Source organism: Pseudophryne corroboree, chromosome 7 (assembly GCF_028390025.1).
Source record: "Pseudophryne corroboree isolate aPseCor3 chromosome 7, aPseCor3.hap2, whole genome shotgun sequence".
Taxonomy (NCBI): domain Eukaryota; kingdom Metazoa; phylum Chordata; class Amphibia; order Anura; family Myobatrachidae; genus Pseudophryne; species Pseudophryne corroboree.
Window position 1 is genome coordinate 490,789,800 of NC_086450.1, and position 17,902 is coordinate 490,807,701.

The following is a 17,902-nucleotide window of genomic DNA, read 5'->3' on the forward strand; positions in this document are numbered from 1 at the left end:
TGAAAAATGACAGGAGCTGGTTGCTTTGTACTTTCTCTCTCCACATTATTTGTCTCCAAGCTTTGATAAATCTCCCCCGTTCTCTTTTATTGCGCTGAGTTGTTATAGCGCGGGTGTGGACTTATTTACAGTCACATTTATGAGAATTGTTCCTGTAACAATGCAATACACAAGGGACAACAAAAGGAGGAATTTCTGGTTAGGAACCAAACACTGTTTTGCTGGGGTACATTCCTGTCCAACCTGAATTGTTATAGGCACGAGGTGTCTGCAAGCGCTGACCCTGAGTATACAGGTGACTCCGCAGGTTGCTGTGCAGATCAGTGCTGGAAGTGCCAAGCGGGGGACTGGCCAGGGTGGGCAGCAGAGCTTACAGTCAACAGGAAGTGGATCATGTCACCTGGGTAGAAGTAAATGAAGGAAGTCTTTTGAGGTGATTGCTGTAACAACCTACAGGAACCTGAACACAATACCTAAGACATGACCCTGACGGTCCTCACTCTGCTGCTACTGACAGGTAAGTGGCTGCTCGGGCGGATAAAAGGCCACCAACCATTGTACCGTGTTACATATCCATCTGTCTCTCCAGTCATCTGCCACACGATCTGTATTTTTACCATTCTGCACATTTAAAGCAAGATCATCAATGTGGCTAATGTTGAGAATACCCAGAGAGATTCCATACAGCAGGGCTGGTACTGAATGGAATCCAGTCCTGTTTGTGAAGAGTATTTTACTGTACACTCTGCAAAATAAGTACACGCAAGGGCGGGCAATGCTTACGCCCAGAGAGGTGGGACTGGGGTGTGACTGGGCGATTTCATGTAGGCAAGGTTCAGAGAGGGGTGTAAATTTACTACGGTGGGAGTTTTTCTAGAACTGGTGATGCATACCCTCCAACTGTACCTTTTTAATAGGTACAGTACCTTTTATCCATGGTCTGTACCGATTTTTGGCTCTCCAAACTTCCATTGAAAGTATAGGAAAAGGGACGTGGCCACGCCCCCCTTTACCCGCGGCCACGCCCCTTTTTCGGATTTGTACCGATTTTTCTGTGTAAAATGTTGGAGGGTATGCATACCCTCCAACATTTTACACAGAAAAATCGGTACAAACCCGAAAAAGGGGCGTGACCGTGGGTAAAGGGGGTGTGGCCACGCCAGTTTTCCTATACTTTCAATGGAAGATTGGGGAGGCAAAAATAGGTACAGACCATGAAAAAAAGGTACTGTACCTATTAAAAAGGTACAGTTGGAGGGTATGGGTATGGTGATGTTGCTCATAGCAACCAATCAGATTCGACTTAACATTTATCTAGCTGCTTCTAGAAGATAATAGATAGAATCTGGTTGGTTGTCATCACCACTTCTAAAAAAAACTCCCACCTCTGTAAATTTACCCCAGGGTGTCTCATTGTGATAGATTGGGGGGCTTGTTTGGTATACTTTTGTTAAAACATTTTCAGTGCTTTGTCCGGCAACCTGACAGCGTAACATTAGCAAATCAATCCACCCTGTAATAATAAGAATTTAGTTACCGATAATTCTATTTCTCGTAGTCCGTAGTGGATGCTGGGGACTCCGTCAGGACCATGGGGTTTAGCGGCTCCGCAGGAGACAGGGCACAAAAGTAAAAGCTTTAGGATCAGGTGGTGTGCACTGGCTCCTCCCCCTATGACCCTCCTCCAAGCCTCAGTTAGGATACTGTGCCCGGACGAGCGTACACAATAAGGAAGGATTTTGAATCCCGGGTAAGACTCATACCAGCCACACCAATCACACTGTACAACCTGTGATCTGAACCCAGTTAACAGCATGATAACAGCGGAGCATCTGAAAAGATGGCTCACAACAATAATAACCCGATTTTTGTAACAATAACTATGTACAAGTATTGCAGACAATCCGCACTTGGGATGGGCGCCCAGCATCCACTACGGACTACGAGAAATAGAATTATCGGTAAGTAAATTCTTATTTTCTCTGACGTCCTAAGTGGATGCTGGGGACTCCGTCAGGACCATGGGGATTATACCAAAGCTCCCAAACGGGCGGGAGAGTGCGGATGACTCTGCAGCACCGAATGAGAGAACTCCAGGTCCTCCTCAGTCAGGGTGTGCCCCGGACCAAGTATCAGCTCGGAAAAGTTGTAAAGCCGAGACCCCTCGGGCAGCCGCCCAAGATGAGCCCACCTTCCTTGTGGAATGGGCATTTACATATTTTGGCTGTGGCAGGCCTGCCACAGAATGTGCAAGCTGAATTGTACTACACATCCAACTAGCAATCGTCTGCTTAGAAGCAAGAGCACCCAGTTTGTTGGGTGCATACAGGATAACAGCAGGTCAGTTTTCCTGACTCCAGCCGTCCTGGAAACTATATTTTCAGGGCCCTGACAACATCTAGCAACCTGGAGTCCTCCAAGTCCCTAGTAGCCGCAGGTACCACAATAAGCTGGTTCGGGTGAAACACTGACACCACCTTAGGGAGAAACTGGGGATGAGTCCGCAGCTCTGCCCTGTCCGAATGGACAATCAGATATGGGCTTTTTTGAGACAAACGCCGCCAATTCTGACACTCGCCTGGCCGAGGCCAGGGCCAACAGCATGGTCACTTTCCCTGTGAGATATTTCAAATCCACAGATTTGAGCGGTTTAAACCAATGTGATTTTAGGAATCCCAGAACTACGTTGAGATCCCACAGTGCCACTGGAGGCACAAAAGGGGGTTGTATATGCAGTACTCCCTTGACAAACTTCTGGACTTCAGGAACTGAAGCCAATTCTTTCTGGAAGAAAATCGACAGGGCCGAAATTTGAACCTTAATGGACCCCAATTTGAGGCCCATAGACACTCCTGTTTGTAGGAAATGCAGGAAACGACCGAGTTGAAATTTCTTCATGGGGCCTTCCTGGCCTCACACCACGCAACATATTTTCGCCACATGTGGTGATAATGTTGTGCGGTCACCTCCTTCCTGGCTTTGACCAGGGTAGGAATGATCTCTTCCGGAATGCCTTTTTCCCTTAGGATCCGGCGTTCAACCGCCATGCCGTCAAACGCAGCCGCGGTAAGTCTTGGAACAGACATGGTACTTGCTGAAGCAAGTCCCTTCTTAGCGGCAGAGGCCATGAGTCCTCTGTGAGCATCTCTTGAAGTTCCGGGTACCAAGTCCTTCTTGGCCAATCCGGAGCCACGAGTATAGTTCTTACTCCTCTACGTCTTATAATTCTCAATACCTTGGGTATGAGAAGCAGAGGAGGGAAGACATACACCGACTGGTACACCCACGGTGTTACCAGAACGTCCACAGCTATTGCCTGAGGGTCTTTTGACCTGGCGCAATACTTGTCCAGTTTTTTGTTCAGGCGGGACGTCATCATGTCCACCTTTGGTCTTTTCCAACGGTTCACAATCATGTGGAAGACTTCCCGATGAAGTCCCCACTCTCCCGGGTGGAGGTTGTGCCTGCTGAGGAAGTCTGCTTCCCAGTTGTCCACTCCCGGAATGAACACTGCTGACAGTGCTATCACATGATTTTCCGCCCAGCGAAAAATCCTTGCAGTTTCTGCCATTGCCCTCCTGCTTCTTGTGCCGCCCTGTCTGTTTACGTGGGCGACTGCCGTGATGTTGTCCCACTGGATCAATACCGGCTGACCTTGAAGCAGAGGTCTTGCTAAGCTTAGAGCATTGTAAATTGCCCTTAGCTCCAGTATATTTATGTGGAGAAAAATCTCCAGACTTGATCACACTCCCTGGAAATTTTTTCCCTGTGTGACTGCTCCCCAGCCTCTCAGGCTGGCCTCCGTGGTCACCAGCATCCACTCCTGAATGCCGAATCTGCGGCCCTCTAGAAGATGAGCACTCTGTAACCACCACAGGAGAGACACCCTTGTCCTTGGAGATAGGGTTATCCGCTGATGCATCTGAAAATGCGATCCGGACCATTTGTCCAGCAGATCCCACTGAAAAGTTCTTGCGTGGAATCTGCCGAATGGAATCGCTTCGTAATAAGCCACCATTTTTCCCAGGACTCTTGTGCAATGATGCACTGACACTTTTCCTGGTTTTAGGAGGTTCCTGACTAGCTCGGATAACTCCCTGGCTTTCTCCTCCGGGAGAAACACCTTTTTCTGGACTGTGTCCAGAACCATCCCTAGGAACAGCAGACGTGTCGTCGGAAACGGCTGCGATTTTGGATATTTAGAATCCACCCGTGCTGTCGTAGAACTACTTGAGATAGTGCTACTCCGACTTCCAACTGTTCTCTGGACCTTGCCCTTATCAGGAGATCGTCCAAGTAAGGGATAATTAAGACGCCTTTTCTTTGAAGAAGAATCATCATTTCGGCCATTACTTTGGTAAAGACCCGGGGTGCCGTGGACAATCCAAACGGCAGCGTCTGAAACTGATAGTGACAGTTCCGTACCACGAACCTGAGGTACCCTTGGTGAGAAGGGCAATTTGGGACATGGAGGCAAGCATCCTTGATGTCCAGGGACACCATATAGTCCCCTTCTTCCTGGTTCGCTATCACTGCTCTGAGTGACTCCATCTTGATTTGAACCTTTGTATGTAAGTGTTCAAAGATTTCCCATTTAGAATAGGTCTCACCGAGCCGTCTGGCTTCAGTACCACAATATAGTGTGGAATAATACCCCTTTCCTTGTTGTAGGAGGGGTACTTTGATTATCACCTGCTGGGAATACAGCTTGTGAATTGTTTCCAATACTGCCTCCCTGTCGGAGGAAGACGTTGGTAAAGCAGACATCAGGAGCCTGCGAGGGGGAGACGTCTCGAATCTCCAGTCTGTACCCCTGGGATACTACTTGTAGGATCCAGGGGTCCACTTGCGAGTGAGCCCACTACGCGCTGAAACTCTTGAGACGACCCCCCACCGCACTTGAGTCCGCTTGTACGGCCCCAGCGTCATGCTGAGGACTTTGCAGAAGCTGTGGAGGGCTTCTGTTCCTGGGAATGGGCTGCCTGCTGCAGTCTTCTTCCCTTTCCTCTATCCCTGGGCAGATATGACTGGCCTTTTGCCCGCTTGCCCTTATGGGGACGAAAGGACTGAGGCTGAAAAGACGGTGTCTTTTTCTGCTGAGATGTGATTTGGGGTAAAAAAGGTGGATTTTCCAGCTGTTGCCGAGGCCACCAGGTCCGATGGACCGACCCCAAATAACTCCTCCCCTTTATACGGCAATACTTCCATGTGCCGTTTGGAATCTGCATCACCTGACCACTGTCGTGTCCATAAACATCTTCTGGCAGATATGGACATCGCACTTACTCTTGATGCCAGAGTGCAAATATCCCTCTGTGCATCTCGCATATATAGAAATGCATCCTTTAAATGCTCTATAGTCAATAAAATACTGTCCCTGTCAAGGGTATCAATATTTTCAGTCAGGGAATCCGACCAAGCCACCCCAGCGCTGCACATCCAGGCTGAGGCGATCGCTGGTCGCAGTATAACACCAGTATGTGTGTATATACCTTTTTAGGATATTTTCCAGCCTCTCAGCTGGCTCCTTGAGGGCGGCCCTATCTGGGGACGGTACCGCCACTTGTTTTGATAAGCGTGTGAGCGCCTTATCCACCCTAAAGGGTGTTTCCCAACGCGCCCTAACTTCTGGCGGGAAAAGGTATACCGCCAATAATTTTCTATCGGGGGAAACCCACGCATCATCACACACTTCATTTAATTTATCTGATTCAGGAAAAACTACAGGTAGTTTTTTCACACCCCACATAATATACTTCTTGTGGTACTTGTAGTATCAGAAATATGTAACACCTCCTTCATTGCCCTTAACATGTAACGTGTGGCCCTAAAGGAAAATACGTGTTTCTTCACTGTCGACACTGGAGTCAGTGTCCGTGTCTGTGTCTGTGTCGACCGACTGAGGTAAATGAGCGTTTTACAGCCCCTGACGGTGTTTGAGACGCCTGGACAGGTACTAATTTGTTTGCCGGCCGTCTCATGTCGTCAACCGACCTTGCAGCGTGTTGACATTATCACGTAATTCCTTAAATAAGCCATCCATTCCGGTGTCGACTCCCTAGAGAGTGACATCACCATTTCAGGCAATTGCTCCGCCTCCTCACCAACATCGTCCTCATACATGTCGACACACACGTACCGACACACAGCACACACACAGGGAATGCTCTGATAGAGGACAGGACCCCACTAGCCCTTTGGGGAGACAGAGGGAGAGTTTGCCAGCACACACCAAAAACGCTATAATTATACAGGGACAACCTTTATATAAGTGTTTTTCCTTTATAGCATTTTAATATATATATACATATCGCCAAATAAGTGCCCCCCCTCTCTGTTTTAACCCTGTTTCTGTAGTGCAGTGCAGGGGAGAGCCTGGGAGCCTTCCCACCAGCATTTCTGTGAGGGAAAATGGCGCTGTGTGCTGAGGAGAATAGGCCCCGACCCCTTTTCGGCGGGCTTCTTCTCCCGTTTTTCTGAGACCTGGCAGGGGTTAAATACATCCATATAGCCCCCAGGGGCTATATGTGATGTATTTTTAGCCAGAATAAGGTACTATCATTGCTGCCCAGGGCGCCCCCCCCCAGCGCCCTGCACCCTCAGTGACCGCTGCTATGAAGTGTGCTGACAACAATGGCGCACAGCTGCAGTGCTGTGCGCTACCTTATGAAGACTGAAGAGTCTTCTGCCGCCGTTTCTGGACCTTCACTTTTCGGCATCTGCAAGGGGGGTCGGCGGCGCGGCTCCGGGACGAACCCCAGGGTGAGACCTGTGTTCCGACTCCCTCTGGAGCTAATGGTGTCCAGTAGCCTAAGAAGCCAATCCATCCTGCACGCAGGTGAGTTCACTTCTCTCCCCTAAGTCCCTCGTAGCAGTGAGCCTGTTGCCAGCAGGACTCACTGTAAAATAAAAAACCTAAGCTAAACTTTTCTAAGCAGCTCTTTAGGAGAGCCACCTAGATTGCACCCTTCTCGGCCGGGCACAAAAATCTAACTGAGGCTTGGAGGAGGGTCATAAGGGGAGGAGCCAGTGCACACCACCTGATCCTAAAGCTTTTACTTTTGTGCCCTGTCTCCTGCGGAGCCGCTAAACCCCATGGTCCTGACGGAGTCCCCAGCATCCACTTAGGACGTCAGAGAAAATCATTTCTTTAATGACAAACCTGCTGACTGCACGTCTGTAGTATATGCAGATTAAAACATATGCACAAGGGGCCTGATAGTATACATAGTTGTACACTCAGAGGGCAGATGTAACATGTGCAGAGAGAGTTAGATTTGGGTGGGTAAGGTTATATTGTTTCTGTGCAGGGTAAATACTGGCTGCTTTATCTTTACACTGCAAATTAGATTGCAGATTGAACACACCCCACCCAAATCTAACTCTCTCTGCACATGTTATATCTGCCCCACCTGCAGGGCACATGGTTTTGCACACTACAGAACAAGTTTGCTGCTGCGATCAGGTCTGAATTATTCCTTTAGTCATGTAAAGGAAGTAATTCACGGAGTTATGCCAGCAGGAATCTCCGTAATAAAATAAACACTACAGAGTCGCCGGCCTACAGTCCGTTTTCAGGGATGAGTGGTCATGCCTGGGAATTACTGTACATTTAATGTACAGCTAGATAAATTGGTACATCTGGCTGTGTGTACAGTCAACCCACCGATTAACAGCCACAGGATCAACTCTGAATTACCCCCATGACATCCCAACTGGGCAGCAAATTTAAATACAAACCCATTTGTGATTTCTGGCCAGACATATGGAGTGGCAAATTGGTAAGAGTGTACGGCTTTACCAATCAGGTGCTCGGTCGGCGGATCCGTCCTTTATGTCTGTATCCGGCATAATTCCCGTATTCCTGCAGAAAAATTAGTTAATTGGATGTAATAAATTGTGTCACTCAGCAACGTGTGACGTTATGTTTGATGCGGTCTTAGTGAAATCTTCTCTTCCTCAGTTTTGCCGCCTCCGTCGCTGTGCGCAGAATGTGGAAGCCCCGTGGTCTCTAATCGCATTGTGGGCGGGGCAGATGCTGCAGAAGGGGCGTGGCCTTGGCAGGCCAGTCTACGGTTTCATGGCAGCCATGTTTGTGGCGGGTCGCTGATCTCCAGAATGTCGGTTCTGACCGCTGCTCATTGCTTCAAATAGTAGGTTCCTGTCTTTGCTGAATTTTCCAAGCTCATTACATGTTTGCATTGTTGTCCAGTCAGCGTGTCCCAAAATACCTTTATATATTCTCCAGTAAATTATGAGATAATATGATAATATATTGTGGTCATTTGCTAAGTAAATAATTAGATACAGCTGGAAAATGGGGCCTCATTCAGATGCAGCCGCAGCTTCAATGGTGTCTCAACTGAGCGAATGGTTGGCGGACTGCGCACAGGCCAAGGTACCATGCAATGCCGATCACTGGTGAATGAGTCACAGAGTGATTTACAGGAAGAGGCCGTTTATGGGGGTAACAGGGAGTGTCTGCAAAAACTCAGGCGAGCCGTGACCGTTTTTTGGGCGTGTCTAGGCGCGCAACTGCGATAAAGGCGCCTGTGGACATTTTAATATCCATTTTATTATTTTTACAAGTATTATAGTCACATTGTTATTGCTTTATATCATGGTACATGGCTTTATGTATCGGTCTAGGGTTAATAATTAGTACTAATGCCAATGCTTTTATTAGGCTCAGAAACACTGTAGAATATAATCTTGGATATCAGATGTTCATCGATAGGATCTAAAAGCAGCGATCCCTCATTCATTCTGCATGATATGACACTCATGACTTATCAAGTCCTGGAGAGAGATAAAGTACAGTACCAAACAACCAGCGCCTGTAATTTTTCAATCACAGCCTGAAACATGACCCGTTAGGAGCTGGTTGGTTAGTACTTTATCTATCTCCACTTTATTTCTCTCCAAGGTTTGATAAATCTCCCCCTTGGTCATGCTCCAAAAACTTCAGAAACTGTTGCTCTGCTCTGTACCATACATATTATTACTACGTGTCTTGGCCGCGCCACCTCTGTCCTGGGAAACGTCTTGCAGTGAAAGCCAACGATTATGCAATAACTCCTTTCAGTCCTAAGTGGTTGATCCATGAAATAATTAATTTATTTACCTACGGCAAACTGCTTTCTCCACAGCTCAAAGATTCCATCTGACTACCGAGTCCACCTGGGGTCCTACCAGCAATCTGTCTACAACTCGCATGAGGTCACATCTGAAGTGCGGACAATCATTATTAACTCAACCTTCAGTGGAACAGGGACAGCCGGTGACATTGCTCTGGTGAGACTATCGAGTCCTCTCACCTTCACCAGCTTCATCCAGCCAGTCTGTGTGCCCTCACCATCTCTGAACTTCTCCTCTGGCATGGAGTGCTGGGTGACTGGATGGGGCACCACGGCCTCTGGAGGTGAGCGTAGCAATACGGATTGTTCCGTGTACCGTTCTGCAGGGCTGGGTATCTGAAGTTATCCAGCATGTAGGCTCTGTCTGCAGTCTCTGCACCAAATTAAAGGAGCACATTCTCCATTCTTATGCAGGCTGATACAACTCAGGACAGGACAAACGTGATCAGAGACTGGCAGGCCCCAGGGTTCAAGGTTGCAAGTGTTAGTTAAATTGGAAATCAGCAATGACTCATTAGTTGCAGTGATGTGCGGTGAGGTCAGAGTCTAGGGAGGCACCAGGGACAGAATGGCCATCTGACAGTTCTGGCAAACACTGAGGGGGGATTTGGTGCTGACCACTACTATTGTGTGGCATAATGTGTAATGGACACTACTACTGTATGGCATGACGACTAAGAGCACTACTATGTGGCATAATGTGTAAGGGGCACTTCCACTATGTAATGTTATAAGGGGTACTATTGTGTGGCATAATGTGTAAAGGACACTACTACTGTATGACATGATGACTAAGAGCACTACTACAGTATGTGGCATAATGTGTAAGGGGCACTACCACTATGTAATGCTATAAGGGGTACTATTGTGTGGCATAATGTGTAAAGGACACTACTACTGTATGGCATGATGACTAAGAGCACTACTACAGTGTGTGGCATAATGTGTAAGGGGCACTACCACTATGTAATGTTATAAGGGGTACTATTGTGTGGCATAATGTGTAAAGGACACTACTACTATATGACATGATGACTAAGAGCACTACTACAGTATGTGGCATAATGTGTAAGGAGCACTACCACTATGTAATGTTGTAAGGGGTACTATTGTATGGCATAATGTGTAATGGACACTACTACTGTAGAGTGTGGCATAATGTGTAAGGGCACAACTATGTAGCATAATGTGTAAGTGGCTCTAATATTGTGTGGTTTAATGTGTACAGAGCACTACTACTGTGTGGCATAATTTGTAGAGGGCATTACTGTGTGGCAAAATTTGTAAAGGGTTCCAAATAGTAAAGCCTTTGATGTATGGTGCTCCCTTAATGTTCAGATTATTCCTCAAGAGAAACAAAAATGATCTCATAGTGTAGAATGTTTAGTACAATGAACACCCACCTCAGCTGAAACACTCCTTCATGGAAATTGTGATGTAGATAAGAATAGCCCAATACCAGAAGGTAATTGGGACGCACACCTTATTCTCCCCTCTGGTAATGGGGTTACCTTTATATTCTCCTCAACACAGAGGATTAAAGCGTCTAGTGTTTAACCCAATAATCCCTGCAAACAGTGCTTGTTTTAAGTCCTCCTTGCGCATTATCCCGCTGTTGTAGGAGCCAGGGCTGGGCCCCCGTCTTTATAAGGGCCTAGGACTCCAGTCCCCGCAGTCGTCCCCCCCCCCCCCCCCCATGTGGGCTGCCCTGCCTCTTGTAGTGAGGTTACCTTTATAAATTACCCACAAATGAGGATTGATCAGCATGCAGAACTTCCCTGAAAGGGCAAGCAGCAACAACACAGGTTCCTCCAAATCTTTATTTTGTCTCCCCCCTCATGGTTTTCATAAGTGCATGACAATAGAAAAGGAATCACATAGCGTGATACTGCTTGACCAGGGCTGAAATTAGGATTGTCGTCACCCGGGGAAAGGTAGTAATTTGGCGTGCCCTGGGAGCTGTCTGCTGTCTCACTGGAGCAGCACAGCTCTGCCAGTAAAAAAAAAAAACCTCCTTTGCGCCCCCTCAAATCCTGCACCCGGGGCGCATGCCCCCTTAGCCCCTCCTAGTTACAGCCCTGGCTTGACAAATTTATAAATACATTAAAAACATATAACAAAGGACACTTCTCTCAAAGAGTTGTAAGCCTACCAGATGGAATAAGGTCTGAGCACAGTTAGCCATGTATTTAAATCAAAGTCCCATGGGTATATTAACTAAAGGTCGATTTTGTATGTTTTTGTTCAACTTTAGATCGACGTTAAATCTATGTTGGGCTTCCAGGGTTAAAAGACACATATACTAACATTTAAAAATTAATATAAAAAATCATCTGCTAGTAAATGTGTGTTTTTTTACCCCACACCTAAACTCGAACAAAAACATAAAAATTTGACCTTTGGGAAATATACTCCCTGGTTACTCTACAAAGTCCCAGTCCGACCGCTCACCAAGGCAGCATACAGATAAAGAGGAGTCCTGCCAGAACACGTTTTTGGTTTCCCTTCTTCAAGCAGAGGATAGTCAGGTTAGGGGGGAGCCGGTTTATAAGCCCCTTACAAATATCCAGAGAGGTCAGTGCTGTGTGGTGGAATGCATCTGCGTTCCACGCTCCAGCTGCAGCTACACTTCTGGTTCCTGTTATCTCCGTAGCACACGGCCTCTAGGGGATAAATGCATGGAACGCAAATGCGCTCCACGGGACAGGGGGTAGCTTGACAAATCACTTCCGTTTCCGGAAACCTCATCTTGAACAGTGCGTTCCACCTGGTCCATTGCATTCCGATGTGTATTATCTCAAGCACTATGGGTGAAATTCAAATGTTTGAAAAGTCGGTTGGGTGTTTGTCTATTAGATAGGAAAAAACAGACTCCCAACTGACTTTTCAAACATTTAAATGCCCCCCAATGTGTCCCACTCAGCACCAGGAAGCAGTTCCCTTTCCATATAAACAAATACAACATATGTGATACATACAAAATTGGCCATTACTGTGTGGCATAATGTGTAAGGAGCATTAGTGTGGGATAATGTGTTATTAGGGGCATTACTGTGAGTAGCATGAAGTATAAGTGACATTACTACTGTGTGGCATAATGTGTAATAATGGACACTACTACATTGTCGCATAATGTGTTATAATGGGCACTGCTACTGTGTGGCATAATGTGTATAAGAGGTACTACTGTGTGGCGTAACATGAATGGGCTCTGTGTGGAATAATGTGAATAATGGGCACTACTGTGTGACATAACGTGAATCAGGGGCACTACTGTGCAGTGTAATGTGAATAAGGGGCACTACTACAGTATGTGGCATAATTTGAATTGGGGGTACTATTGTGTGGTCACGCCCCTTCCTAGCGACATTATATATCTTGCGCCAATGCCCTTTATGCACACAGGGCACAAAAATGTGTAGTTACAGCTCTGCTTTGGTGTGCACAGATGTGTCCTCCTCTGTGGTTAGCCCCCCACCCTAAATAATTCCTACAGTGAGCACTATCTAATCCTCTACAGCTGCTAAGCCAGGGCTTGCTCTGTTTTCGTCGTGTGTCACCTACACCAATTTTCACGTGTGACCTATAACAACAATTTTCTTTGTTTGTGACCAAGCCGGATTTTTCGACCACTTGAAAAATCGGTACGGGCCTTGCGTAGGGCATGTAATTCACCCTAAAAACGTACAAAAAGAGCTGATATTCTGATTGATGGAAAATTCGGCACTAATTGAATACCCCCCTAGTCTGTTTGGGGGATTTTAAGTTTTTTGTGTGTGTGTGTGTGTGTGTGTGTGTGTGTGTGTGTGTGTGTGTGTGTGTGTGTGTGTGTGTGTGTATGGTGTGATTGTGCGTTAGCATTTTTTTTTTTGTGTGTTTCTTGCAGTGACTTTGGCCTTAGTAAGTCAGCGGGGAGAATCGGGTCCTGTATACCATATATCAGCAATGGGCTTTTCTCTGTCTCCTCACAGTGAGCTTATCACCCCCGATGACCCTGCAGCAAGTGATGACACCCTTTATTAGCAGAGCTACCTGTGACCTGATGTACCACGTGAGTTCCACAACAAGTAACAGCGTGTCCATCATCGCGTCTGACCAGGTCTGTGCTGGTTACCAAGGTGGACGCAAGGACTCCTGCCAGGTGAGTCAGCTCCTCCAAAGGTCCCAACTGCAAGTAGACATGTCACCTGGTCTCAGAGAGGTAGGAACACCCCAGACCCCACCTACCAGTGACGTACCCAACAAATCGTCATAGAGGAGGCTGACATTTTGTCACCTGATCTGAAATCCATACAACCCGCCTGAAGATGGCGTTACCTTCTGTAGCTTATGGGCTACATTTTGCAAAAAGTTCCAGGAGATGAAGAACGGGTATGAATGAGAGATGCACGGAATGCCCGCCGTGTCGAACTGGAGCATTGAGGGCCCACCATGGGAATACAGTGGTTGGGGCCCACATGGTGTGTGACCAACCACCACAGAGGCTTGGCTAACCATAAGAGAGTGCATGGTTTGGTCCCCTTGTTAGATCTATATAAAGTAAATACAGCGAGCAGGAGTAATAGGGTACCTGGCTTATACCTGTGGTGCTTCATTCAAGAACCTTCACTTTGCTATGACGCCTAGACCTTTGGCAAATTTCCTACTAGCCACATGAGGCACATGCCTAGGGGCACCATTTGCTTGGGGGCGGCACGGCAGGTAGCCCCCCCTCCCATCCCTCCACATCAGAACAACTTTTTTATTTAGCACCGTGGAGGGTGGGTCGTGGACTGAGATGTGCGAGTGAGGATAGGGCAGTCCCTTATCTCATTGCTGTCTATATGGGGGTGTCGGTGAAATGTGCCCTGGGTGACAGAGAGGTCAGGGGCACCAATGGGGAAGCAGGGTTGCTATTCGGCTTCCAGGATGAAGGATAAGGACTTTAGTATCGTAACCGGGGAGCTGCAGGAATGGGAGGGAGGCAGCTGCATATAATTATCACCTCCTCTGATCAGGCTCGGGCACTGATATTATAGCCATGGTGTGGCCGCACTGCTGGTCGCCTGGGGGAGGTGGGGACATTGCCAAGCACAACTGTGCTGAGCCCCAGTCACCAATTTTGTGGACATGTCACCATATTGGTGGGAGGAAGATGTGGATCCTCTTTCCCCAATCCATTCTATTCTAAACTTATCACGATATTACAATAGTGGCTATATCACAATATTTCAAAAGTAGCTATATCATGATATTTAAAAAGTGGCTATATCACGATATTACAATAGTGGCTATATCATAATATTACAATAGTGGCTATATCACGATATTACAATAGTGGCTATATCACGATATTACAATAGTGGCTATATCACGATATTACAATAGTGGCTATATCACGATATTACAATAGTGGCTATATCAGATCTGCATTACATGGTGGTACTGCAATGCTCTCTGTATTACATGGCGGTCACTGCAATGCTCCCTGCATTACACGGCGGTCACTGCGATGCTCCCTGCATTACATGGTGGTCACTGCGATGCTCTCTGCATTACATGGCAGTCACTGCGATGCTCTCTGCATTACATGGCGGTCACTGCGATGCTCTCTGCATTACACGGCGGTCACTGCAATGCTCCCTGCATTACATGGTGGTCACTGCAATGCTCTCTGCATTACATGGCGGTCACTGCGATGCTCTCTGCATTACATGGTGGTCACTGCGATGCTCTTTGCATTACACGGCGGTCACTGCAATACTCTCTGCATTATATGGTGGTCACTGCGATGCTCTCTGCATTACATGGTGGTCACTGCGATGCTCTCTGCATTACATGGCGGTCACTGCATCGCTCTCTGCATTACATGGTGGTCACTGCGATGCTCTCTGCATTACATGGTGGTCACTGCGATGCTCCTTGCATTACACAGCGGTCACTGCGATACTCTCTGCATTATATGGTGGTCACTGCGATGCTCTCTGCATTACATGGTGGTCACTGCGATGCTCTCTGCATTACACGGCGGTCACTGCATCGCTCTCTGCATTATATGGTGGTCACTGCGATGCTCTCTGCATTACATGGCGGTCACTGCGATGCTCTCTGCATTACATGGCGGTCACTGCGATGCTGTCTGCATTACATGGCGGTCACTGCGATGCTTTCTGCATTACATGGCGGTCACTGCGATGCTGTCTGCATTACATGGCGGTCACTGCGATGCTCTCTGCATTACATGGCGGTCACTGCGATGCTCTCTGCATTACATGGCGGTCACAGCGATGCTGTCTGCATTACATGGCGGTCACTGCGATGCTTTCTGCATTACATGGCGGTCACTGCGATGCTGTCTGCATTACATGGCGGTCACTGCGATGCTCTCTGCATTACATGGCGGTCACGCTCCGATACTTACCTTTGAGGTGTGAGACAGTGATGCCTCCATGCTTCCCAAAACCTTGAGCTGAGTCTTTACCCCAGGTGGCAGCACACAATGGGCCCTAGTGGACATTAATTGGGCACTGGCGCAGGAACATTTCTTCAGGTGGGGTATAGAAGATCTACACTGTCTGTATGGACAGTCAATTGGTCGACAGGTACAATAGGTGGACAGTGGTTAAGGTCACAAGTACAAAAGCTCAACAGGGTAAAAGGTCGACATGACAACTGCTGACACGGAAATGGTCGACACATGTTGTGTGTGTGTTTTTTTGGGGGGGTTGCCCATATCTTGTATATTTCATGTTGTGTGACCACCATCAGTAGAAACGTATACCCTCGCTTCACTCGCCACACTTCGGACAAGTTTGCTCGTTCCGCTGTAGCTGCACTCGCCACAGGTTATCCACGTGGAGGGTAAGTCAAGCAAATATTTGGAAAACGGGAAAAATCTCAAAAACATGCGTCGTCCATTTGTGTGTCGACCATTGTCATAGTGACCTTTTGAACCTGTTGACCTTGAGCACGGTTGACCATTCATCTTTTGACCTTTGGTAACAACATTGGTGAAGCCAGAGCGGGGCACCTGGGATTGTACTGTCGGCGCCTCTGCGAAACGACATGAGTTCTGCGGAATGTGGCCCCGGCTTTGCTCCTTTGTTCAAGCCCTAAAAAGTGTTTTAAAATTCCTTGTCCCATGGAGTGATGGACTAACGAAAATAACTTTTTATCTGGATATAGAAATACACATGAAAATCCTACAGAAGAAACGTAGGAAATCAAACGTGATTTGCTTAGTAAATAGTGGGCAAATGTAGGTGGAATTTAGTCTCTGCAAACGTTGCTAAAATCAATGTGAAATTACTCGGGAATGTCCCTAAGTGCTGGAAAGATTCTCATTATCAGTGGTTCCAGGTGCACACAAGACGTCTTCCATATACACCGGGTGTAAGGACAATTCCTCTGGGGATCAGTGTTGGTCTGATTAGTTGGATTATGTTGCTCCTCTTCACCAATTATTAAAAATACCTCCCAGGATTTAGGATTCAGGACAGAGAGTGTGACATTGGGGGTGCGACTGGTCCTGTGAAGGAGGGGGGGAGACATATTGCACAACCGTGACACCGGAATTGGGACAATTGAGGATCGGTAGACTTTTATTCCTGTTAATGTGCAACACCTGTAATAGTCCCTCTCATCACGTTATTCATGGATCCATTTCTTACTTTGCAGGGAGACTCCGGCGGACCCCTCGTGTGTAAAGTGCAGGAGGTCTGGTACCAAGCTGGCATTGTGAGCTGGGGTATGGGATGTGCCCTCCCAAACCGACCAGGCGTTTACACGTTTGTGCCTTCTCATAAGGCTTGGATTGACCAAAATGGAGCACAAGCTCTACTGCCTAGCCGCTCCCCATCATTTCTCGTTGCTGCAATACTCAGCGCAACTTCCTTACTGAATCTCTAACCTGACTGTATCTGTCCAGGACTGGCGCAGATTAAACGTGTAAAACATATCAAAATTATACATTTCTGTAAATACTGTATATTCACAATATTCGTGGCAGCAAAAAATTGTGGCCCAGATTTATCAAGCCTTGGAAAGTGCTAAAAAGAACAGTGATAAAATATCAGCCAATCAGCTTCTAACTGTCATTTTCCAAACAAAGCCTGTAATATGGCAATTAGGAGCTGATTGGCTGATACTTTATCATCGTACTATTTATCACTCTCCAAGGCTTGATAAATCTGGGCCTATGTGAGCTAACGAGAAGCCGTTGTGTAAGATAAACAATAATGTGAAATCATCTTATTGTGAGATTCTAATGCATTATAGACAGAATGTCAATGGTATGTAAATGACTGGGTCCAGTGTGACATTTCCAATGACCAAGTAAATCAGCGCTAATCCATCCTTTATAAGGACCTAACGCTTTCTTGTATTGCTGCCTGAGGAAGCAGACTGTGGAACGGCGAAACGCGTTGGTATTATTCGATAAGTGTGAAAACACTTTTTTAACTTCTATCTTAGGGTTGATTTTGCTCATTTACTCTCAATGTACCTTATTTTCATGGTTCATAAATTATTTATTGCCAGTGTACATTGTTCTTTTTACATTTTGTATTGTTTCTGTGAATGAAGAATGTAACGCTCCAGATAATAGGTAACACTGTATCAATTGCATCAGAAATTATTTATTGAATGTTTATTTTATTCTTGTTGCACTTCTTTTTTTTTTGGGGGGGGGTGAAGAATTTAGCACCACAGTTACACGATAATAATTGCTTAATAAAGTGTATATTACAGACCGCATCGGATGACCTTTTGTTTTGTTTTCCGCTCAC

At 46.8% G+C, this 17,902-nt stretch overlaps 1 protein-coding gene across 1 annotated transcript; it reads left to right on the forward strand.

Annotated features, from left to right (window-relative positions):
* The first annotated feature begins 348 nt into the window (after positions 1-348).
* LOC134943909 (serine protease 33-like) lies at positions 349-17,159 on the forward strand. Its single transcript, XM_063932473.1, has 5 exons — positions 349-517; positions 7,964-8,153; positions 9,150-9,421; positions 13,109-13,278; positions 16,794-17,159. The coding sequence occupies exons 1-5, from the start codon at positions 481-483 to the stop codon at positions 17,022-17,024; spliced, it is 900 nt and encodes a 299-aa protein (XP_063788543.1). The 5' UTR covers positions 349-480; the 3' UTR covers positions 17,025-17,159.
* The last annotated feature ends 743 nt before the right edge of the window (positions 17,160-17,902 follow it).

Coding starts and splice junctions, on each gene's coding strand:
- LOC134943909 (XM_063932473.1), top strand. CDS start 481: ATGACCCTGACGGTCCTCACTCTGCTGCTACTGACAG. Junction 518..7,963: donor CACTCTGCTGCTACTGACAG/GTAAGTGGCTGC, acceptor TCTCTTCCTCAG/TTTTGCCGCCTCCGTCGCTG. Junction 13,279..16,793: donor GACGCAAGGACTCCTGCCAG/GTGAGTCAGCTC, acceptor CTTACTTTGCAG/GGAGACTCCGGCGGACCCCT.